The sequence below is a fragment of the Mercenaria mercenaria genome, chromosome 7, assembly GCF_021730395.1.
Source record: "Mercenaria mercenaria strain notata chromosome 7, MADL_Memer_1, whole genome shotgun sequence".
Classification (NCBI taxonomy): domain Eukaryota; kingdom Metazoa; phylum Mollusca; class Bivalvia; order Venerida; family Veneridae; genus Mercenaria; species Mercenaria mercenaria.
Genome location: NC_069367.1, coordinates 37,676,160 through 37,702,422, shown reverse-complemented (window position 1 = coordinate 37,702,422; position 26,263 = coordinate 37,676,160). Strand labels below are relative to the sequence as shown.

Below are 26,263 nucleotides of genomic sequence, written 5' to 3'. Positions count from 1 at the left end.
TTTACCATCAGTTCAGGCCAAATAAGATAACTATCTCCCTTTCTGACTGTTGTACTAGCTTACTAACATAATTGTGTCCCTTGTTTGAAGGTGAGATGATTGTCTCCCCTTGTTTAACTTTAATGCTGGCCAAATAGGAAGACTGTCTACCTTGCTTGACTTGCTGTCATATTGCTTTTCTTTGCAGTGTGCACTGAAGTTGTTTGTTATCAGATGTTTTTTTTTGCAGTGTACATGTTTACTGCGCTGAGAAAAAGATTACGTTCCAAAGGAAAACTCGTCAGAGAAAAACTGTGCATTTACAATTGTTTAAATCACTAACATGTTATTTTCAGGAAAGTCATTGATGTTGGTAGCCCTCCTTGGTCTAGCAATATTTTACATATACTCGCTGATATTGTTTGCATTCTATCGCGATTGGATGTGGTCAGCAGACAGCGGACGTCATTGCCGAACTATTTACGAGTGTTTTGTGTCTGTTTTACATCATGGACTGGTGGAAGGGCCCTACACGGTGAATAAGAATCCAAAATTTTGTATATGAAGTTTTTCATGTATTATAATCTTTATGATCAACAAATTGTTTGCAAAATATTGTTTTTGCGTTTGCACATGTTGACAATTAAGTGTGAAGTGTCAAAGATATCACCATGTTTGCTAATTGGCCAAACACAATTGCCTTTGATGGAATGGATAATTTGATTCACCTTTACACTTTTCACAATAATCTCATGTGCACCTAGAGTAGGCGGAGATTAAGATATACTATCTGCAAGTTTGCAAATGAAAATGATATCAGTCTGTTATTAGTTTGGGATTTTAAAAATCACAATTTTAAAATACAGTGAAACACTGCTCGCTCGAGCATCGATGACTCGAGCACCCAGGCTCGCTCGAGCATTTAATGTGGTCCTGGTCGATTTCCTTCCATTGTCTATGTGAAATTACCATGGCTGGGTCAAGCATCGATAACTCGATCGCTAGAGCATGACACCTGGTCCCTGCGTATTAATTTACTGTTTGTTGCTTCTGGCAAAGTTGGACAGAGGTGTCAAAATTGTTCACACCTCCGGCGGTCACAATGTATCGGTTAATTAAAAAATTTTGCACACCGTGGAAGTTGGGTGGTATATTCCCCGACTATCTTAAATGTTTGTTTGTCAGTATATATGATCTGATAATGAGATTAATTATTGATGAAAGGTTGAAGAAAAGTTTTATTGACCCTTACAGAAGAAAAAGGCCTGCTGTGTACTCTTGCTGTGTACATACAGCGTATATGATGCGTACATGATGTGTACTGAAATCAAAGGCTTTAAATAGTACACAGGATATACACCGCACATACACCGATAGTACGTTTGTAGTACACTTTTGACATGCAAATGAGCTCTGCCACGTACTACTTGTTGCGTACATGCTGTGGACTACATAGTACACAGGATGTACGCTAGAGGAATTTAGTATGCGGGAAATAGTACGCAGCATGTACGCGGCACATACACTTTTCACATGCAAATGAGCCTGCGGTGTACTACCCCTGCGGCGTACATGCTGTGTACTCATGGCCCGAGTCCTGCGGCGTACATGCTGTGTACTCCTGCTGCGTACACGCTGTGTACTCTTGTGGCGAAACTGCTGTGATAATGTAAATTCCTTACCCCACCAACTTTCTTATGCAAATGCTGATCATTTGGACAGAAAAAAACAGAAAAAAGATAAGTGACATGCATCAATAAGTATTTACCCTTACCAAAATAATGTAGATTGATGTTATCAAATAAATGAGTATGCTTTTCTTCATCCACTTTTCAATGAAATAAATCAATTTTTGTAGCATGTAATTTGGTAAACATTTGAAGAAAATGGCATAACTGCATCAAGGGGAAACAACTTTAATGCAACTAAATGTAAGTGCTATGATTTATTATAGACGATGTGTGCGTAGTATGTATTTATTTTGATTAAAATCCATCTGAGAACAATCTAGGACTGGAATTATATAAGCATTTATACACTTTTATGTCCGTAAAAAGTAGCGCACCAAAAAATTTTGGATTGATTTTTTCCAATGGGGCAAGCGCAATTAGCCAAAAACGTTCTGAAAATATACGAGCGGCAAATCCGATGAACAACTTTTTAATTTGGTGAGGACTTAATAAGTTAACATAATGAGCATTAAAGCCTTTATAAAACATGATAGAATGGTGTTTTGCTTAAGAGTATTCAAATAACAGTGAGAGCTATTAATTCTTCTCATTCGGGCGCTGTTGAGGCATTATCTTGGTAATTACTTCATGTATTACAAAATGTAATGCAATGAAGTTCAAATAAAGCTTTTCAATTATCCAAGTTAGAAAGCGCCTGGATTAATTCAGAATGAAAAAGAATATATTTTTACACTGCATGCAAGGTGCAGCTCAGAAATCACTAAGATGTAAGCTTCACAAATGAACATTGCAAATAGTTTGGCAAATTTTCATTGTTCAGAATACCGGTAATCTGAACTATTCTATGCTATTAAGATAGAAGTTACTCGGAAATCAAGTTCTTGCTTCCAAAAAAAAAAAATGTACAAATCCTTCCTGCATGAAGTGTACTTCAGACTTTTACCTAAAAAAATTCAAAGTATAAACACCAAAAGAAAATGAACAAGTCCCTCCCGCGTATATGAAGTTTACTTCAGACTTTAACTTATAAAAAAAAAGAACTAAGTATAAATGCCAAAAGAAATTGTACAAGTCTTTCCCGCGTATATGAAGTGTACTGCACAAATTTCAAAGTATCTGCGGTGTACATGCAGTGTACTATTTTCTTGTACAAGTCCCTCCTGCGTACATGCAGTGTACTCCTTAAATTTTCAGAGTCTGTGCTGCATACTTGAAGTGTACTAGTGACCTCCTGCGTACATGCTGTGTACTCGTCGAAATAGTACGTGGCAATTACGCGGCATGCGGTGTATGTAAAATGTACTCCTCTGGCATACTACTGTGTTCGCGGCATATACACAGCAAATACACAGCATGTATGCCACAGAGGCTTGCTTCTGTAAGGGCGATCAAATATTGATCAGTTACTGTTTGTTTTAGATTAAAGCAAGTATGATATTACTTATTGCATCTGCTGGATGGAGAAGGTAATTATGAGATCTTTATATTTTAATCAGCAGTTGTTTGCATGCAAATAAAGGAAATAATATAACCTTTTCATAAAATTGAGACGATAATTATGAGATCTTAATTGGAGAAGAAAATTACGAATTAGAGTACAGTTTTTCAAATAGAAGTGGCAGAAAATAAGGAAAAATCAGATTTATAATTTTAAAGTTGTTTCTTCACATGTCCCATTTACAAATTACATAATAGATAACATTTGTGATACGTTTTTAGCTCACCTGAGCACGAAGTGCTCAAAGGTGAGCTTTAGTGATCACCCTGTGTCCGGCGTCCGTCGTCGTCCGTCGTCCGTCCGTCCGTCCGTCCGTCGTCAACAATTTGACTGTTAACACTCTAGAGGTCACATTTTTGACCCAATCTTAATGAAACTTGGTCAGAATGTTACCCTCAATAAAATCTTGGACGAGTTCGATATTGGGTCATCTGGGATCAAAAACTAGGTCATCAGGTCAAATCAAAGGAAAAGCTTGTTAACACTCTAGAGGTCACATTTTTGGCCCAATCTTAATGAAACTTGGTCAGAATGTTACCCTCAATAAAATCTTGGATGAGTTCGATATTAAGTCATCTGGGGTCAAAAACTAGGTCATCAGGTCAAATCAAAGGAAAAGCTTGTTAACACTCTAGAGGTCACAATTTTGGCCCAATCTTAATGAAACTTGGTCAGGATGCTACCCTCAATAAAATCTTGGACGAGTTCGATATTGGGTCATCTGGGGTCAAAAACTAGGTCACCAGGTCAAATCAAAGAAAAAGCTTGTTAACACTATAGAGGTCACATTTTTGGCCCAATCTTAATGAAACTTGGTCAGATTGTTACCCTTAATAAAATCTTGGACGAGTTCGATATTTGGTTATCTGGGATCATAAACTAGGTCACCAGGTCAAATCAAAGGAAAAGCTTGTTAACACTGTTGAAGCCGCATTTATGACTGTATCTTCATGAAACTTGGTCAGATTGTTAATATTGATGATCTTAAGGTCCAGTTTGAATCTGGGTCATGTAGGATAAAAAACTAGGTCACCAAGCCAAATCAAATGAAAAGCTAGTTTACACTAGAGGCCACATTTATGACCATACCTTAATGAAACTTGGTCAAATCTTGATGATCTATAGCTCAAGTTCAAATCTGGGTTAGGTGGGGTCAAAAACTAGGTCACTAGGTCATATCAAAGGAAAAGCTTGTTAACACTCTAGAGGCCACATTTATGACTATATCTTCATGAAACTTAGTCAGAATGTTAAACTTGATGATCTTTAGGGCAATTTTGAATCTGGGTCATGTCGGGTCAAAAACTAGGTCACGGGTCAAATCAAAGGAAAAGCTAATTAACACTGTAGAGGCCACGTTTATGACCATATCTTAATGAAACTTGGTCAGAATGTTAATCTTGATAATTTTTAGGTCAAGTTTAAATCTGGGTCAGATGGAGTCAAAAACTAGGTCACTAGGTCATATCAAAGGAAAAGCTTGTTAACACTCTAGAGGCCACATTTTTGACTATATCTTCATGAAACTTGGTCAGAATGTTAAACTTGATGGTCTTTAGGTCAAGTTCGAATCTGGGTCATGTCCGGTCAAAAACTAGGTCACGGGGGTCAAATAAAAGGAATAGTTAGTTAACACTTTAGAGGCCACATTTATGACCATATCTTAATGAAACTTGGTCAGAATGTTAATCTTGATGATCTATAGGTCAAGTTTAAATCTGGGTCAGGTGTGTTAAAAAACTAGGTCACTAGGTCAAATCAAAGGAAAAGCTTGTTAAGACTCTAGAGGCCAGATTTATGACTGTATCTTCATGAAACTTAATCAGAATGTTAATCTTGATGATCTTTAGGTCAAGTTCGAATCTGGGTCATGTGGGGGCAAAAACTAGGTCACCGGGTCAAATCAAAGGAAAAGCTAGTTAACACTTTAGAGGCTACATTTATGACCATATCTTAATGAAACTTGGTCAGAATGTTGATCTTGATGATCTTTAGGTCAATAGGTCAGGTGAGCGATACAGGGCCTTCATGGCCCTCTTGTTTTGAAAATGTCAGGAGTGTTTTATAATTTCCGCATCACCGTTTCCTCTGCAAATGGTCCCGATGACAATTGGTAAAACAAACTTCAATTTTCTTCGTATGTTTGTCAGTGTTTGGGTTGCTCGAAACCATGGATAACTCAAGCATTTTGCTCATTCCCTTGCGACCTCGAGCGAGCGGTGTTTCACTATAACTTTGAATCATTTAATGTACTTTCAAACATCCATAGGATATCTGTGGGGTGTCATTTCATTAAGGATATCATAAAATAGATCAGAATTCTGATGTCAGTAAATCAAGTTTATGATGATATCATTTCATTGATTTTCGTTACCTTAAATTTGATTCTGTGATGTCATTAAATAAATAAGTGCTATCCAAAGATTATTATATTTCGATATATCACTACATACATTAAATGCTATCATAGAATGAATGAAAGATGTTACAAAATGATCAAGGTAAAGGTGAGATTAAATAGTAAAATGGCACCCCATAGATATCATTAGATGTAAGAATATAAGATTAGAAATAATTATACAATATACTGTCATACTTCTTTCTATGATATAATTATTTAACTAATTTATTAAAAATACACATGTAATGATATCTTAAATTATCACTACTAGTCAAATGATATCATTAGGAACAGTAGTTTTTAAACTATTATAATGCCATAAAAGAAATAACATATTAGAGAATGGATTTAAGATATCTGATTGGGTCTTGATGAAGACTCATCTTGAACATTTTCAGACAGTGAATGTTTATAAGCCTCAGTAAATCTGAATCTGCTAGAAGTGTTTACCATAACAGATTTTTTTCACATGAATGTTACACACTTTTTCAGGTCTTCTCTAACATGTCAGAGGTCATATCAGTAAGATTTTACTAGGCTAGATTATCAGAATATTAGAGCTTGCATGAAAGAACATGTGAATTTGCTGCAGTCATTTCATATTTAATATTTAGCTTGTCAGAGCACAAAATGCTCTAGGTAAGCTTAGTTTTGATCCCTCATGGTCTGTCCATCCGTCTATCAAAATTTTATTCAAACAAACTCTGTGAAATCATACGAAGGAAATTAATATAGTTTTGCATGGATGTTCCTGTGGTGGTCCTCTTTCAAAGTTAATCAAACAGTTCCCCTGGGTTGCAGGGGCAGCCAGAGCTAAAGATTGAAGAATCTTCAAATTACATTTAGGAAATTGATATAGATTTGTGTGGATGTTCCTGAAATAGTTCTCTTTCAAAGTTATTCAAACAGTTCCCCTGGGTTGCATGGGTGGCCAGAGCTAAAGATTGAAAAATCTTCAAATTACATTTCCTAAAGCACTATTGTGATTTCAAAATAATATTATAGAATTATTATTTTTATGCCCCCAGCATCTACTGATGCGGGAGGCATATAGTGATTGTCCTGTCCGTCCGTCCGTACGAGGTTAACCAAATGGGACCGTTTCGTCTAGCATCAATACCCCTTACAAGAAAGAATTGATACTAATACAGATGTAAACTGTGACCATTCCTCATCTTCAAACATCACCTGACCTCAGTTTGACCTTGACCTTGACCTCGTTTTGGACTTCGGTGCAAAATCTATCGACAAGGATGCCACTGGGGGCATCAAGCGTTTATTGAACGCAACTCCTTGTTTTTACCTTTGACCAAGAATTTTTCAAACTATCATGATTTGTCAAAAAAAAAAACAAAAAAAACCCCAAAAAACATGGCTGCCAGGGGATGTGGTCACTTTTGTGTATTATGTATACAGAAGAAACTTACAAAAAAAATTTGTCAGAAACTTTTACTCAATTTTTATTGATTCCTAACCAAAGATCTTTGAAAGAAATGACCTCTTTCAAGATTGTTAAAGCTATTCTGAATGGTAAAACAAAAACATGACTATCAAAGGATGTATATATTGGAAACTTGAAACATTTTCTTGCTAGAAGCTGTTGGCCCAATTTAAAAATAATGGCATCTCATTTTTTGAAATAATATCCGAAGTGAATCTGCTGGCCATTCCTCTAAATTATTTGTAGAAATGTTTCTTGTTAGGCTGGTTTAAAGTGTGAAACTCTGGTGGGTAATACATGTTCATTAAGTCCCCCACACCTCCACCCCTTGCTTACTGAAGCCATTTTATTGTGTTATTCAGATTCTTTGACAATTGCTCTTTATTCCCTCACCCCTGGGGGGTCATATATTAATTGCAGCGTTTGTCTGTTCATTTGTCCAGAATTTGTGTCCGATCTGTAACTTTTGTCATCCATCAAGAGATTTTAATATCACTTGGTACAAATGTTCACTATAATGAGACAATATGTTATGTGCAAGACCTGGATCACTAACTGAAAGGTCAAGGTCACACTTAGAGGTCAAAGGTTAACAGAGCTATTTTCCTGTCAGGTCTGTAACTCAACCATCCATCAAAGGATTTTGATATTACTTGGCACAAATGTTTCCCATAATCACACAATGTGTCGTGCAAATCCAGAACCCTAGCTCATCGGTCAAGGTCACATTTGGAGGTCAAAGGTCATTAGTGATTTTTTCTGTCTGGTCTATAACACTTATCCTCAAGGGATTTTGATATTACTTGGCACAAATGTATTTATAAAACATGTCATGCACAACACCCAGACACTTGGCCAAAAGGTCAAGGTCACACTCAAGAAGTCAAAAGAAATAGTTTTTTCCTGTCTGGTCCACAAGTCAGTCATCATTATTTTTGTATTTCTTGGTACAAATGTATCACATAGTTCAAAAGTCAAGGTCACACTTGGTGGTCAAAAGTCAGTAGTGTTTTTTCTGTTTTGTCCATAACATTGTTGTTCTTGAAGAGATTCTAATATAACCTGGCACAAATGTGTCCTATAATGAGATGACATGTCATGGGAAACACCCAGACCTCGCCTAAAGGTCAAGGTCGCATTCAGAGTAATTTACAGTTAAAAGGCAAGAAATGTGTTTGACTTCAGTATGAATTAAAGTCACTTTTGTATTACTAAATAAATAGTAGAACTGCATTCTTATTTACCATGTACAGGTATTTTATATGCACAGTCATTTATTATTTAAAGTTGCATACTTCCACCTTTATTTCGAAAGTTTTCAAAATTTAGAAAAAGGCTTTCTTTAGTTAATAATTGTAATAGAGAATATAGAAAATTTATAACTTAAGTCATTGTGTCTTAGCACCATTCAGTTTTGTTGAAATTTTAGTTTGCTTTACAACATTTTTGTTTAAATGTCTTAGAAAATATAATATTGATATTAGAACTTTCATTTTGTGTATATAGTTAAATTATATGTGTATTTAGTGCCTTGAATTTTTGAGAGAGAAAAAATTTACCATCTAAACATGTTCTTATGAAAAATTGCAACTGTATGTTTTTTCAAGTTTAATTGTCTATACTAATTAACTTTAAACTTTTTTGTTACAGCAATTTGAGAATCAGATGGGAAGTAATTTTGCACAAGCAATTGGTATAACTTTCTTCGATGTTTCATTCTTCATCATCATCACGACCATCGGTCTGAACATCATCTTCGGTATCATTGTGGATACCTTCTCGCAACTCAGAGATTCCAAGGTAAATATCTGTTACTATTTTTGATAACTTTTATCAACTCAACAATAATACTGCAATATTGATATTCATGATATGATTTTCATATACATTTGACCATCGTTGCTGAGTGGTTAAAGTCACTGACTTCAGATTGCTCGCCTCTCGCTGTTGTGGGTTCAAGCTTCACTTGGGGCATAAAATTTTTCATGTGAGGAAGTCGTCCAGCCGGCTTATGGAAAGTTGGTGGTTTTACCAAAGTTCTGGCCCATTATGAAATAGTGCTTTTATTATGAGTGACGTGTGTTCATGAAAATTATTATTAGGTAAGAAAACTAAAACTTACACACAAGAATACAACATTTTACCATTGGCTATGTTTGGTTGCATCTGTATCTAGGGTGCTTTAGAAATTTGTCTGAAATGTAAACCTGCAAGTGGCTTCAGCAGAACCTTTGTCTATCTGAACAAAGTGGCGGGTAATGATAAATGCTTAATTCTTGAATCTTATGGCAGTGGAGTCATAATGACTAGCAGCAAGTTCCATATTTATTATTCTCTGATTGTTATGGAATGTGCTTGTATGACATGATGAGCTACATTTGTATGGCCACAGAATGAATAAATAGCATAGGAGAATACAGAATGGCAAAGACATTGATTATTGTCATTGCGTGCCCACTAGCCAAGTACATAAATTTCAGACACAGAAAAATGAGGAATACTGGCCCTGAATATTTCTCCTTGATTTATTCAGGTATTACAATCAATAGTATATTTACCATCATCATTATCAGCCTTTTCAGCAACTTCTTCTTCATTGTCATTTTCTTCATTGTCATCATTATTCTTTCAGTGGGAGATAGATAAAGACATGCAAAACAACTGTTTCATCTGTAGCAGAGAAAGTTATGACTTTGAGAGACAAGGAGGGGTAAAGAAATATTTTATGATTAAAGTTTGAGATGGAGAGAAAGTAAAGTGGAGATAGCAGTTTGGAAAAAAATTAGTTAAATTATTGTTTTTGTAAATTCCAGTTCTGCTTTGACAGTTTATTAGCTTGACTGTAGGAAGTATATGGAGAGCTATCCTACTCGCCATGACAAAAAAGAATTTTCTTAACTCAAAATTCTGAAAACTTTAATACTTAAGAAATAATTTAAAAGCTGATATGGTTCACATTGTTCATACGGTGTTGCTATATGAAAAGTAGTTTAATTTGAAAATTTGGTTAAGTTTTTTATCTTCAAGCAGTTAATATTACTTTATTGTAAGATTCATGGTATTTGTCAAATATACTTTTATTTCAGGGCTTTCAGAAGCACGTAAGACAGGAACATTACCAGTGGGCCTACTTGTTTTTCTTCATACATCTAGATGAGACAAGACCTAATGATTACTCGGCTTTGGAGCTATATGTCTACAAATTGGTATGTAGTTATGTTAGAGTAGTGCTGTCAAGCTCAGCTTCCTAGGCAGGGTTTAGTTTCAGAATGTAGCCTTTCTTGCCAATGGTTGGGTAAAAGATTGTGCTGAAAAACGTTCAGTCAGATGCTGTAGTTTTTAGTCTAAGACTCCAAACTGTGGAGAGATCTTCTGACACAATGCCTTTTATCATATTGTCACAGAGAACATACACCGTATATTTCCGCTTATAAGACGTATTATTAGGGGTTGTATTTCCAGTTCAGAGAGTGGGGAGCATCTTATAAGTGGAAATTAAAAGAAAACATAACCCCAGATTGCCTACATCTTATAAGTGAAAATATATGGCACCTTGCCTGGAGATCAAACTCACAACCCCGTGATCTGTAGACCAGCGCCCTCCCTAAGCGGGTGGGTTTGGGACATTGTTAGAGGTGATTGGGATTAAGGTGAAAGAACCAGGGCAGTTGTTAGGTTTTGACAAGACTCCGCAAAATTGAATATAAAATCTGGAAAACTGTTCGTGGATGTATATTAGTTGTGAAACTTTACATAGTCCAGAATGTTTCTTCTTCTTGCAGCTGACAACGAACAACTTTGACTTTTTCCCTCTGAACCGTGCTCTCAGCCTGGAGAATGAGGAAGATACCAATGAGCAGAGAATGGAGCATTTACAACAACAGATAGACTATCTGGTTGCCAAGATGAAGGATCAGGTGGGTTCAGGTTCTATGTTGCATTTAAAAGGCTCATAATGTGTTTGTTTATAGTGTGGCTGCAACATTTTTGTTATAAACATAAAATACAATTATATTTTCTTGTTAAATCCTACTTTCCATAATTATTTTCTCTAATATTAGTCAAAGATTTAAATATTTATTAACATAGAAAATATTATTGTTGAATCAATTGTTTTTATTACCTGCCTTTTTGGCTCTATAAGTTCATGTACAGTATATAAAGTAGTGCTTTTCTTTCTAGCCATGTACATATGTATAACATCTGTTTGGACAGCTGTTCTCTGTTTTTAACAATTTTTTTTAGCTTTATGGAACTTCAAAGTGTTAAAGCTATTATAAATTAAGTAATATAATACCAGTCTCGTAGCATTTAAAACTCAACCAGAAACAGTAAATTTGATATGACAACAATATGTATTATGAATTTTATTTGAGAAATTCAGTTTGTGATTGGTGTGCGTTTTCAGGAGGCGGATCAGGTGAGAGAGAAGGAGAAACAGAGACAGCAGGAATGGGAGAGAACTCACAAGAAAAATGATCGATCACATCCATAGTGACAGAGTGGATGACTTGTGATCTAAGGAAAGTGATAAACTAAACTTCACAAAATTCGATATTTCACAAAAAGATTGGAAGGAAAAAATTACAGAGAGATGACTATTTATCCTGTGACAATTTTGGAATCATATATATTTATATAAATCTTGAAATAGACATGTTGGAAATTTTTATTGTGTATTTCTATCAGGTTGGTGATGATAAAAAATTCTCTGAACATTACATTTCAGTATTATTGCTTATCTCGGAAAACTTTTTCCCAGTATTATCATACTGACAGTAGTTCAGATGTTTTCTTTTCTTGACGAAAAAAGAAGTGGTGCATTGAGGGAATTTTTGTTTTGCTTAATTGTACAACTATTGTAAAATGGTTATGTTGTATTTCACTAGTTTTCTTACTGTTGTACATATAATTGTTGGGAAGGATACGTTGTTTTTATGCCCCCTTCGAAGAAGGAGGGGTATTTTGTTTTGCAGATGTCGGTCTGTCAGTATGTAGACCAATTGGTTTCTGGATGATAACTCAAGAACGCTTGAGCCTAGGATCATGAAAGTTGGTAGGGATGTTAGTCATGACCAACAGATGACCCCAATTGATTTTGAGATCAGTCAATCAAAGGTCAAGGTCACAGTGACCTGGAACAGTTAAACCGTTTCCAGATGATAAATCAAGAATGCTTGGACCTAGGATCATGAAAGTTGATAGGGAGGTTGGTCATGACCAGCAGATGACCTATATTGATTTTTAGGCAAGTAGGTCAAAGATCAAGGCCACAGCGAATCAGAACAGTTAAACGGTTTCCGGATGATAACTCGAGAACGCTTGCACCTAGGATCATGAAACTTGATAGGGAGGTTGGTCATGACAAGTAGATGACCCCTGTTGATTTTGAGGTCAGTAGGTCATAGGTCAAGGTCACAGCAATCCAGAACAGGTAAACAATTTCCAGATGATAACTCAAGAACTCTTGGGTCTGGGATCATGAAAGTTGATAGGGAGGTTGATCATGACCAGCAGATGACCCCTATTGATTTTGAGGTTAGTAGGTCAAAGGTCAGGGTCACATTGACCCAGAATAATAGAACCTTTGTGTAGATTGACCAAATAATTTCTGTTCCTTGTGCAATTACTGAATGCATCAAGGGGGGCATTTCATGTTCTATGAACTTTTGTTCTAATAAAGGGAATGGACATCTGAATGAGGAAAGTAAAATGTCATTATATCAGTTTCTACTCTGTGTAATGGAAGTTATAAGAAATATATATATATATATATATATATATATATATATATATGTTTGCACAGACAGCCTACTTATCTTCGTGAGCAGAAGTTAGCTCACTCCCACTTTTTGGACAATCTTTTTTTTTTTTCGTATAAATTTCCACATCTTTTCCACTTTTGTTTTGGTGGGGTTGGGTGGATACCCCTAGTTGAGCTTTTTGTTTAGTTGTAATAATTGAGCTATTTCATTGATTTATTTTTTTTTAACCTGTGTATGTTTTGTGGTATTAGATAATATGTAAGTCTTTCAGCACTTTCATGACCATGTCTTGTCAGACTTGTCGTGTCTTGTCAAACTTGTCCTAGTTATGATTAGCTGAATGTTAAGATGGTTGTGCATTTGCCTTCAAAACCATTCTATGTACATTTATTTGACTTGCGCTCTTATTGAATATGTAGGCTTGCCTGTGAATAGTGTTTGCTTCAAAAATTGGTATGTTTACATTTAAAATTTATTGTTAAGTCTGTATAGTGAGTCAGAATCTGGTTCTGGTACATATTTCTTTGAATCTGCCTTTTGAGTCGTAATATGTACATGTGCCTTTCAATAGGGTTTCATACATATGCCTGTAAACTGGTTTAGTTAAATTCAGGCAGAGTTATCTGATTTTGTGAAATAACTTTCAGGTCTGGTTGCATAAAATTGCCTTTCAGTCTGGTTTGGTAAAGTAAATTTGCCTCGGTATGATTCATATATTTACCTTTCAATCTGGTTTTGTACATTTCCTTTTCAGTCTTGATGAATTTCATAAATTCCTTTTTATTCAGGAAAATGTTCATTTTAGCCCAGTATTGTACATTTGCCCTTTTGTCTGGTATTGTACATTTGCCTTTTAATTTGAGAAAAAATGGATGTTTAAACGATCTGGTTACTGCGACTTGGCTTTCATGTTTTAACTTGTAATATTTTCATGTCACGATGTGTAACATAGCTTTAAATGGCATATTTGAGAGTCACTCTTTTAAGTGAAACATAAAATAAATGAAAATAGTGTGTGCTTGGTAAAGAAAAATCCTAGTCTTGTATCTATGTTGTAAATCATTTTTGTACTTTTTGTCAATTCTTTTTATATAAAGTTTTTCGTAGCAACTGTGATATTTTGTATTTACCTATCTGTTTTGTACAGTATATTTATACTATAAATTTTAATTTATTTATATAAATATATATTTTTCTACTTAACTCTGTTTGTGATAATATATGTACTGTTTCAGTATTTGTATTTTTATGAAGAAATCAATTTTGACATGTTCATTTTCAAGTCAGGTAACCTTTTCTTTATCTGCGAGTTGTCTTTATTCACAATTAAGATTATTCATTACAGATGATAGAATTAAGAATGAAGCTAAAATGATTTCTGTTCAGTAGTGATCTTTAGAAAAGGTTTTACTGTAATGCAAATATTGTTGTTTCTATATGGAAAAAACAACATTTCACAGTGTATCAAAGAATTGACTTGTAAAACATTCAAAATGGCAAACTGTAAAGTTGTAACTTGTCTAAGCTAAAGGTGAAAATGCAACTTTTTCATTGTTACTGGTATTATGTCATTTTATGATTCATTATGGTGAAGGGTAATTAAAAAGGTCACGTAGGTGTTGAAGTTTTTGTGAAGGATTTTTCTTCACATAGAAAAAGTGCCAATTTTAAATGATTTATCTAGACTTAATTTGATGTAGTTTTACATGTCAGTTATATAGGAAACAGGAATTTATTGAAATGTCATTTTCCACAATTGAAAAAAAAAAAAGAATTTGTAGACCAGTCTCAGAAAGCAGTCTTGTGCTTTGTCAATTTCAAAATTATGTTCAGAAACAACCAGTCATATGCTAGTGTTTATTGAAACTGGTCTTCAAAGAGGGCTTTTTTGCCCAACAAAATTTTTATTTAGATTTGCCCATGTCCATGTCTGTCCGTCCATATATTTTGTCTTGTGCATATCTGAAAAGTATTTGACCTGAAGTCATAAAAGTATAGGATTGTTATTAATCATGTGAGGTTCTGCACCTTGCGATTTATTTTAAATTTTACTCTGTAAGACCAGAGTTATGGCCCATGTATAAAGGACTTAAAAGTTTTCATTGCATGTATCTTATAAACTATGTGACGTGAAGTCGTGGAACATTATAGGAAAGATACTCAGCAGGTTAATTTCATCACCCAACAAACTGGCATTCATATCCCTAGATAATATGAAATTTTTCTTAGTGTTGCATTGTAAACTAGTAACAGCTGACAGCACAGTGACCAGTAAGAGGGGGCACCAGTGTGCTAACAGCACACATCTAATAATTTCTTGTGACCCATGTTTGTGCAGAGCTGAAAATGCCAGTACTATTTGCATGTGCTAGACAGTTTACATTAACAGGATTGGTTTCTCACTGTTTCATATCATAAATGTTTGTTGTCACACTTAAAGGAACCATATAGCAATATGATGATTTTCTGAGGAAACCACATTTGAAGTTAAATAATGAAGTATTCTGTTAATATTTTGAGAAAACCTTGTACAAATAAGAAAGTTACATATATTTCTTTACTTGGAAAACTATTTTTTTAAAAAATTGTGGAAAATCATACAATATTCGTGGCCTCAACGCGAAAGTAGTCTATGTGTATATATAAATAGAAGCAGATAGACTAGTTTCACGTTGAGGCCACGTACTAGACTGGCTTCTTTTACTGTGACTTCTTCAAATATAAAAGACTGTATAATGAGGAAAAAAGTGACGCTATCATGAGAAAACCACATTTAGAAGTTAAATAATGTAGTATTTTGTATATATTTTGAGAAAATCTTGTACAAATAAGGAACAAATACATATATTTCTTTATCTAGAAAAACTATTTTATAAGAAAATGTGGGAAATCGTGCTAGAATAGCTTCTTTTAGTGAGACGTCGGCAAATATAGAAGTCTGAATAATGAGAAAAAAGTGACGCTATCATATTATAGTAAAAGGTATATTAGTATGAAATGAAAGCAAATTGTATGTTAGCACTTTTTACTGGTCAGTTTTATTTTTGTCTCTTTGTTGTGCCTTTCTTGATAGTTGCTCAACTTCAAGCTGCATATAGATTTAATTTCTTTACCCCCACTACCACCCTGTTATTTCACATGATTGTAGTTTACCATCATTTACAATTCAAGTTTTACTCCATCTATGTTTATTTAACCAGTTCAGTTCAGGTTTTATTGATTTATCCATTCTGAAATCAGGTCTGAAATATTTAACAATGATATTAAACCATCTTTTACTGGAAATAAACTTCTTGAAAGTCTATTTATGCAAAAACACTAACGTTTGAATTTTTGAAGTTAAAAACAAAATGAATTTTGGGAAACTTTTTCAAGAGTTCCACGAATACAGACAATTCTGTCTTGTATCTCTTGCATTCTGTATCTGAATTGTACCACTCTTGCTTGGGCTTTTAAAATGACATTTTATTTACTGTGTAACTTTTTGTGTTTGTGCCAAGTGTTTGAATATATTCATAATTATACATTGATGGTATTTGCAAGGAAATTGTAAAGTTCTTGCTTCTTTTTATACCTAAACACTATGATTGTAGAGAGGAGGTCTATTGACAGAAAATATGTTTATATCAATGTCTTTACATTTTCGATAACTTTTTTGACAGATTATAAAAGTGCCAAGACTGTTTTGCAATAACAAAATTAAGGACCGCACATTATTTATTATTGAAAGCTGAATGTCAGTTCAGGGGTGTTGGAAGAGGAAATGAATAGTTACCGGGATGGAATTTAACAATTTCCGCTGTGTCAACTTTATTATGCAGAACCGTTTAACATAAAATGTACAGTTAAATTGAAGATGTAAGCTTTTATCAGGTTATTTTCTGGAAAGAAATGGGGAATAGTTAACCATAACTATAAACAGTATATATTTGTGCTGATCTGATTTCATATGTCTGTTTTTATGTGTTCAGTAAGAAATGTTGGCTTTTTATCAAGAATATTAATGTAATCTGAATGAGAAATAAGAAAGTATGTCTTACAATGCTTGGCTGTCCGCACATTGTGGTGTTATTTTTATCATAGAAATAAAATATAAACTGAATATGAAGCTTTTTATGTTTTGAAATGGATATTTTAGTTATTTGTTAACCTCAAACATTTGAATACCTGACATGTACATCCATTTTCTAAACCATTCTCATTCTTCAATAGTTAAACGTACATGTAGTCACAAGACAAACTAGGGCAACTATGCATCAGTGTTTTAGAATTTGTAATTAAGGCCTAATCTTATGAATGCTAAATTTTCAAATTTCTCTGTGTTTCTGGGAAGATCTGTGTATGAAAAGAACTTGAACCTTTGTCTTACATGATCATAAGAGGCCACTAAAAGGGGCCGTACCCTTGTAGGATCAGAAGAGGCCATTAAAAGGGTCTGAACATTTGGTTTTTCTGCATCTCTGTGATTCCAGCAGGTCTAAAAGTTTTGATTCCATATACCTCATGTTTTATTTGGATAAAAATGAGATGTGAAATCCATTTTTTTTTGTCCTGTTTGGCACCACATAACATATACTGTGTTGGTGCACTGTAAAACCGGGTAAATCAAGTTTGTCATTCATTGGGATGAGCAAGAATGTGCATTCTATAGCTACAGAAAGCTGGGCAAATTTTGATCGTATTGTTATGCAGTAGGCATTTTAAGACTGGAAACTATATGGTCTACAGACTGACCAACATTACCAATAATGGGTAAAACAATAAAACACCATCTTCTTTGGAAGGTAGCAGAGCATAAATGCTGCCACTAAAGTATTTATTGTTTTATTACATCATGTATACGTTATGTTATATTCTGATGAATCAAATAAAAGTCATTTAAAAGATATTTTGTTTGTTGCTACTTAAGTTACGAAAGGAGGAATCCGTGTGTGTCTAATCATACTGGGTGTTAATTTTAAAAGGTTTGTAAAGAATGTAAAGAAATATACTGCGAATGCTTACTATATTTTTAATAAGTCTCAGGCAAATCCCTCTAGACTGGAAACATGCAAGTTTGTGCCCTGTTCTTGAAAAGGGAGATAAACATGATGCCGTGAACTACAGACCAACTCTGTTGTAAAATACTTTAATATGTTATCTCGAGCAGTGTACCAACTCTGTTGTAAAATACTTTAATATGTTATCTCGAGCAGTGTTCTTTCTTTTTAGCTCAGGTGAGCTATTGTGACCGGTCATTGTCGGTGTGCGTCCTCCAGCATCTGCCAACATTTGCCTTGTTAACACTAGAGGCCACAGTTGTGACCCAATCTTTATGAAACTTTGTCAGAATGTTTGTCTTGATGATCTCTAGGTCGTTCGAAACCGGGTCATGTGGGGTTAAAAGCTAATTCAGTAGGCCAGATCAAAAGAAAATCTTGTTAACACTCTAGAGTCCACAGTTTAAGTTTGAAACTCGTGGGAATTGGTCAGAATGTTAGGTCAAGATCAAGTTTGAATCTGGGTCATATGAGGTCACCCCGTCAAATCAAAGGAAAAGCTTTTTAACACTAGAGGCTATATTTATGAACCTACCTTCATGAAAGTTGGTCAGGATGTTTGTCTTGGTGATCTCTAGGTCAAGTTCGAAACCGGGTCATGTGGGGTCAAAAACTAGGTCACAGGTCAGATAAAAAGCTTGTTAACATTCTAAAGGCCACATTTGTGACCCTATCTTCATGTTACTTGGTCAGAATTTTTATTTTGATTATATTTAGGCTAAGTTCGAATCTGGGTCATCTGGGGTCAAAAACTAGGTCACAAGGCCAGATCAAAGGAAAATTTTGTTAACACGAGAGAGATCATATTTTAAGTTTGAAACTCGTGAGGTCAAAAAACTAGGTCACCTGGTCAAATCAAAGAAAAACTGTGTATGTCCAATAGGGGCTGCATTTTTTACTGGATATTCGTGAAATTTGATCAGGATAATCTTCTTGATGAAATCTTGGTCAAGATCGAATATGGGTCATCTGGGGTCAAAAACTAGGTCAAATAAAAGAAAAACCTTGTGTATACAATGGGGCTGCATTTTTCATTTGATGTGCATGAAACTTTATCAGAACATTTGTCACCGTGAAATCTCAAAAACAGGGTCACCAGGTCAAATCAAAGAAAAAGCTTGTTTACACTACGTAAAGCGCCTTTGAACGTGAAATTAATCATGAAAAGGGCGCTATATAAATCTGGTATAATAATAATAATACACTAGGGGCTACATTTTTATTCAATCTTCATAAAACATGGTCAGAATGTTTATCAAGAAATCTTGGATGATTTCGGATCTGGGTCACTTTGGGTCAAAAACTAGGTCACTAGGTCAAATCAAAAGAAAAGCTTGTTTACACTCTTAGAGACCACCTTTTTGCTCCAACATTAGGAAACTTTGTCAGAATGTTTGTTTTCATGAAATCTTAGACGAGTTTTAATCTGGGTCATGTGGGGTCAAAAACTAGGTCAATAGGTCAAATCGAAGAAAACGCTTGTTTAAACTCGAGAGGCCACATTTTTGGTCCAACGAAAATTGGTCAGAATATTTGCCTCCATGAAATCTCGGACGGGTTATGCATTGGGTCAAAAACTAGGTCATTAGGCAAAATTGAAGAAAATCTTAACACTGGAGGCCACAGATTTTCTCCAATCTTCGCGAAACATGGTCAGAATGTTTATCTCTTTGTAAACTCGAACGAGTTTGAAATTGGGTCATATGGTGTCAAAACCTAGGTCACTAGGTCAAACATTCTTACACTGTTATGGTGTGTTACTCAGGTGAGCCACCTAGGGTCATCTTTGCCCTCTTGTTTCTCAATTCTTTTATCAAAATCATAACAACATCCTGACAGATTTTATCATAATGAATTTTGCAAAGGCATTTGACAAAGTGCCACATAAACCCCTACTGTATAAATTAAAATACTATGGGATAACTTGTAATGCTCTCAACTGGACTTCTGATTTTCTACAGGATAAGACCAGACAGTAGTCCTGGCAGGTGAAATGTCAAACAAGGTGTATGTAACCTCTGGTGTCCTCCAGGGCACTGTTCTAGGTCCTACCCTCTTTATCTACATCAATGATTTTGCCTGCTATACAAAGCACACTAATCTTTGCGGATGATAGTATAATTTATAGAGAAATTAAAACTTGATATGACTCATCAGTTTGAATTTGAAGCTGTTTGTAAATACAAAAATGTAGGAACATAATTGGTTAATGCATTTACATCCTGATAAATGTAATATCCTTAGTATTATTACACATAAAAACAATTCCATTCAGTTTAATTATAAACTACACCATTATACTCTAAAAAAGTTCTGTCATCAAAGTATTTAGGTGTAACACTTCAAAACAACTCGAAATGGGATAAGCACATAAACTTATGCAATAACTGACATCTGTTTTCTGCGTAGAAAATAACTTCAAAATTGAAAGAGCATGCATATAAGGCTTAAGTAAGACCAAAGTTAGAATATTCATGTACAATTTGGGACCCGCATACTAAAAGCCATATACATGTAGATCGAATTGAAAAAGTTCAGAGAAGAGCTGCTAGATTTGTCACTACTCGCTGTCATAATACAAGCTCAGTTTCTGATATGTTGGCCATCATTGGAGATAAGAAGCGCTAGTGCTCATTTAATCATGTTCTTTAAGAAAAAAACCATTGAAAAAATAAGAGATGGTAAACCTCTGGCACATATGTGACCTGACCCCAGGAAAACAGGCGACTGCATCTTTCAACGTCATAGGCTAACCGACGATCTGACTCTCAATATAATGCCATACTTAGATGTAGAGAATGTATGAAATGTTGAACTACATGTGCGCGGTGAACTATTCCAACTTTTTAACATTGATTTTAAATTTAAACATATTGACTGAGATGTGCTTGCTACAAGTACAAGTGAACGCCATCCTGAAAAGGATTAAAGATCTATTTTTATATCAATATGTAAAGGAGCCAACTAGATGCCGGCCAGGAAACGAACCTTCGATTCTAGACTTGATCTTCACAAATGAAGAGGATATGATTTCAGAACTAACATACAATCCATATTAAGAAAAAGTTATCATTTGACACTGATCTTTGATATTATCTGTTTTAAAGAGGTAAAGACCAACAATGCACCAAGATTTGATTACAAAAAAGCGAACTTCACCGCAATCAAAGATGACATTAGAGCGACAGATTGGACAGGTATGGACAATATAGGGATTTAGATGTCTTGGGAATTATTTGTAAATAAACTGGAGTGTCGGAAATAGGGGTAACATTTACATATTGATCGGGAACTTCTTGAACAATAAACTACAGAGTGTCAAAATCAATGGTGCCACTTCCTCATGGCAAAATGTCACCGGTGGTGTCCCATAGGGTAGTGTGTTAGGACCTTTCTTGTTCTTTATCTTCATCAATGACTTACCTGATGCTCTAAGTTGTGCACTAAAACTCTTCGCAGATGACACCAAGCTATACTCGGTCGTAAGCCGTCGCGAAATGAAGAAAATCTGCAGGATAACATTTTTGATGCCTGCGAGTGGGCATATAAGTGGCAAATGATCTTGATCTTTAATATAAAAAAAAAGATTCATGTGGGGAAGTTGGCAGTTACTTGCGGAGAACAGGTTTGTACTGGTACAGAATCCAGGAACACTGGTTAGGTTAACTGCCCGCCGTTACATGACTGAAATACTGTTGAAAAACGGCGTTAAACCCAAAACAAACAAACAAACAAATTAATATAAAAAATGCAAAAGGATGCAAATAGGAAATAACACTAGTACAGAATATTACATGAAAGATACTCATAACAGAATAAATAAGATCAAACAAATAACTGAAGAGAAAGACCTAGGGGTAATATTTGATGAAAAACTGACCTTTACCAAACATATAAGTACTAAAGTTAATATTGCAAACAGGGATCTTGGACTGATGATTAAAAACTTTACGTACATGAACAAAGAAATGTTTTTTTTTTACAATTATACAAAATCTGGAAAGTAGACACAAGTCACTTGTACGTCCACATTTAGAATATGCATCTGTTATACGGATCCCGAAATACAAGAAATGCGCAGTCGCCATCGAAAATGTGCAGAGGAGAGCCACAAGGATGCTTCGTGTCGTTCAACTTCAAGGACTGGAGCACAGCGACAGGTTAATCCGACTTGGTTTGCCAACGCTAGAATACAAAAGGGGGAAACATACAAAATCTATTCAAGCCTAGAGACACATGGAATACACTTCCTATAAGTATAATTGAAGCACGAACACTCAACTGTTTCAAATCAAGGCTGAATAAACACTGGTCAGGCCAGTCAAAATTCATAGCAAGGTGCTACTAGTTAATTGCAGTACGTATGCAATTATAGAGTGCGAAGACTGTACTAAGGAATTGTTTTTATTTATTTTTAATCTGGTAATTTTAATTGTCAGGCCAGTCAAAATTCACAGCAAGGTGAGCCACTACTAGTAAATTACAGTACACATGCAATTATAAAGTGCGAAGACTGTGCTAAGGAAATGTGTGTGTGTGCGAGCGCGCGTGTGTGTGTGTGTGTGTTTTTTTTAATTTGGTATTTTTAAATATAAAAAATAAACCGTGTCTGAATGTACATACCAATATTATGTCAAAATAGAAAAGAATTAAGGATGTTCCAAAAATCTTATAAAAACAACAACTGATTAATGCCAAATGGGGATTTCAAACAAATTACAAATGGGTGGTTTGACAATCATAACCTGGTCTAAGAGCTGATAAATAAACACTGTATTTTTTTCTGGCTTAGAGAGGATTGGACTACCTTCGTAGTATTACATTTGATTTAGTGGTGATTAACCTATAAAGCTTAGCGAAGGGAGTGTGTATAATCCGGCCATCCGGATAGATTTTGACGGAAAATCCGGCCATCCCTATTTATTTCTTCATTTGTTTACATATATCAATAATTTATACATCATTGTAAAGCTGACGTGATGCAGTTTAAGAATATTTAAAGAAGTTAATAATCCGACCTTAAACGAATTTAAAATATTATTTTGAAATTTAGTTTTTTTTTTACTGTAATCAAAGAGCTATAAAATAATAGTATTTTATACTTCTTTGCTGTAATCAAAATAGAATTCAGAAGGTGATAAAATACGGCCATCCCTATTTTTTTTCTAATTACGTTATATTTTGCAATGAAATATATGTATTTTGAAAGCTGACATTATGCAGATTACAAATATGTAAAGATTTATAGCATCCGACTGCAAATGACTTGTTAATACCGATTTGAAAATAGCTGATTTTTTCCCGTTGTCACCATCAGTTTCCGTAAGTCGGAAAACACGGCCATCCTTGTTATTTTTCTCATAACTTTAAATTTGACAATTATCTATTCATGATTTGAAAAATTAAATTCTGTAGTTTATAAATATGTAAAGATATGATCTATCATATCTCTAATGCCTTTGTAATACTCATTTAATTTTTTCACAAATGAGTTAGAATGACAGTATCAATTTCTCACGGCTATGCATAGCCCTATTTCACAACTGCGATTATCATTATATAACTTTCAAACATATGAACCATCTTATATTTTCTTAAGCAGTTTACCAACATTTTTAAGACTGCATGCCCATTTATGTGTGGCAGTGAATATTGTTCATTGTGCGTCAGTTTAATCGCCCGACTTTGTTAAACTAAACTGCGGGCTGTAGGTAATTATAATTTAATGTTTCTGATATGTGTACCTTATGGATTCCTTTGATATGATAAATAGCACTGGATAGTTTTCTATGAGAACTGGCAAGGATAAATGGAACAATGTCAAATCAAACTTCAGCAGTGAAGATCAGCAGACAATACGAACAACAGTTAAGTTTGATCAATAACATTTATTAAATTGTATTTGAAAATATAACGAGTATAGGGTAATATGTATATATCTGTTTAAAGTCAGAGACCTCGGGAGATAATTACAGGAATCTTATGTCCATATTAACAATTTATGTTTAAAGGAACATATCTTATGTCAGATGTAACATATATTTTACGAGTTCTAGAATTATTACATACTGGGCTTATTTGGTTAAATCTGTTTATCCAAAATTATCTAGTTTGTCTTACAGTATTATGTTAAGTCATTTTAGGTACACAAATCCTGTTCCAATACGCATGTTTGAATGGATTAAAAATGTTAGAAAATATTTTTATAAAATGCGGATTATACAATATATGGGACACTCATGATTTTGTAAATTACACCTGGTCATCAGCCACCATTAAGCAAAAATTGTCAGATTTATTTTTAAACAAGTGGTATTCCGATGTAGACAGTTCAAATAAATGTAAAATTTACAAATTATTTAAAACTGATTTTAAAATTGAAGACTATTCTCCCGATTATCATATATCAACTATCAATAATCATGTTTTTATTATCTACTATTGTACACGAAACCGATTTTTGTTTCTATGCCTTTTTGTTGTCTCACCTGTTTAAGCAATATTACGTTATACCTCATGTTGTCATATATTGTGACCCGAGAGAAATAAAAAAATGAAAACGAGCAACCTTTAAAAGATGACAAAATCTAAATTTACCAATAGTTGCATGAATTATGCAGTTCCATTATGTTCTATAAATTTAATAAATATTTGCAAAATACATTACGTTTTAACAAGGACAGGTAACATCTGCGGCATACCATGGTGCATAATTCAATTATTTAACCACTAATTAAAAAAAAAGAAGAACTTATTTTAAATCCGATCGTTTCATTATACGTAGCTATTATTATGTGACTGGAACAGTATTATGATGTATCATGATTGGTGTGATAATCCAATCAACTAAACACGTGCCGGCAGCCGCTAAGTCTGATGGACGGTGATTAATCAACACCTAATCAAGGGTGCTAACAAGTTTATAGGATTTGGGTATTTCATATCAGAAAAAAATAATCAGTTTAACAAATATTAAGAACGGTTTCTTTGATATATCAATGTCAATGTGTTTTATGCTTAACTTTTTTTAACTGGTCAATCAGAAAAATATGCGTTGTATCAGTTATTAGATTTTCATCACTTAGTACAAAATAAATTAATATTTCAAATAAGACAATTACCGAAAAATACTGTGCCACTTCATATATGTAGTCCTTGACCATGAACTCTTATGTTTTAGCTCCCAGATACGCAAACACGGAATAAGTCTCTGGCCACAAGTACTCACTCATACACTTGACCTGGCTATGTCCTATCACGAGAGCCATAATAACGTTTATTCAGCACAAACACAATAGCACAAACACAACACAATTCTTTATGAATAATTTTTTTCACGCAATTAATATCAAGGAAATTAACACTAGCACAATAAATTATATCCAACAAAATATTCGATATCAAAATTTATGGCAATAAGCAAAGTTATAGAAGATACATGTATGGAATGAGATACAGGAACAGAATTTACAGATTTATATATAAAATATTACCTAATTGTAACAAGTTTTTCTTGTTCACAAACAAAGTTTTTACACGACGATACCTTTTGATCTTTATTAACAACTGCTTCCGTTTTAAAGCATGTTGTTTGATATATTGATAGTCAGTATGTTAAAGACAGATAATTATACAGAGATAATTGCCGGTATTTCCAAACATCATGTGATAATACTGTATAAGACACAATTAAAAGAGCAGATCTATAACAGTTATTGTCATGATACTTTTACAAAACACTGTTATTTAAAATGATGTTCAAACTGCGAGTAAAATTACGTTAATTATATACGGTGATTATTGTATTACCTTGATTCTTCTTAGTCTTCTATATATTATTTACATTTTATTTTGTTCTATCTATTATTTACAATACTTCTCAGTTTGTTTCTCCTATTATAAAGAACTACAGCACTTCAAATTTTCAATAAATGAAACACTACAACAGATTTATTTTTTTAACAGAACATAACTTTATTTATAATAATATGACTTAAACATAAGAGGTTCCTTGTCATCGTAGCTATATACAGCATGCAGTAATAACGCTGGCGGAAAAAAAACATATATCTTTGAACAAGTATATCTTCTGTTGAAATTGATCGATTTCCACAAACTTAACATTTTTAGAAACTTCGTAACATACTCTTTCATGTGCCATCAAAATAAATAAGGTTTATAAAGAATTAGAAGTTTATAAAGTATGGCCGTATTTTTGTTTTTTGTACTGCGGAATAGAGTCAGTTGTAATATTTATAAAAGTTTGACGTCGCACAACTTAATTAATATTTGCAATACTAACATTCAAATGCCACATATGTAAAGTAAAGAAGGTATTCTTTCAAATGATATTACATTTATTGCGATATATATCTTATTTGGAGAAATAAATAGGACGGCCGTTGTTTTCATTCTAAAAAAAATGAAAGCGTATGGCCAGAAAATGAGT

The 26,263-nt window shown here is 34.1% G+C and overlaps 1 protein-coding gene across 12 annotated transcripts in view; it reads left to right on the top strand.

Annotated features, from left to right (window-relative positions):
- Positions 1-17,661, top strand: part of LOC123554376 (inositol 1,4,5-trisphosphate receptor type 2-like) — a 184,210-nt gene extending 166,549 nt beyond the window's left edge. For 8 of the 12 annotated variants that reach the window (XM_053548140.1, XM_053548142.1, XM_053548136.1 and 5 more), the window contains 6 exons: positions 336-514; positions 8,661-8,810; positions 9,643-9,720; positions 10,097-10,216; positions 10,793-10,927; positions 11,419-17,661. In XM_053548140.1, coding sequence (XP_053404115.1) covers positions 336-514; positions 8,661-8,810; positions 9,643-9,720; positions 10,097-10,216; positions 10,793-10,927; positions 11,419-11,505 — 749 coding nt within the window. In that variant the 3' untranslated portion in view covers positions 11,506-17,661. The remainder of the gene's footprint in view (positions 1-335; positions 515-8,660; positions 8,811-9,642; positions 9,721-10,096; positions 10,217-10,792; positions 10,928-11,418) is intronic. The other 4 variants (XM_053548139.1, XM_053548145.1, XM_053548134.1 and 1 more) reach the window with 1 other exon arrangement.
- Positions 17,662-26,263: the final 8,602 nt, after the last annotated feature.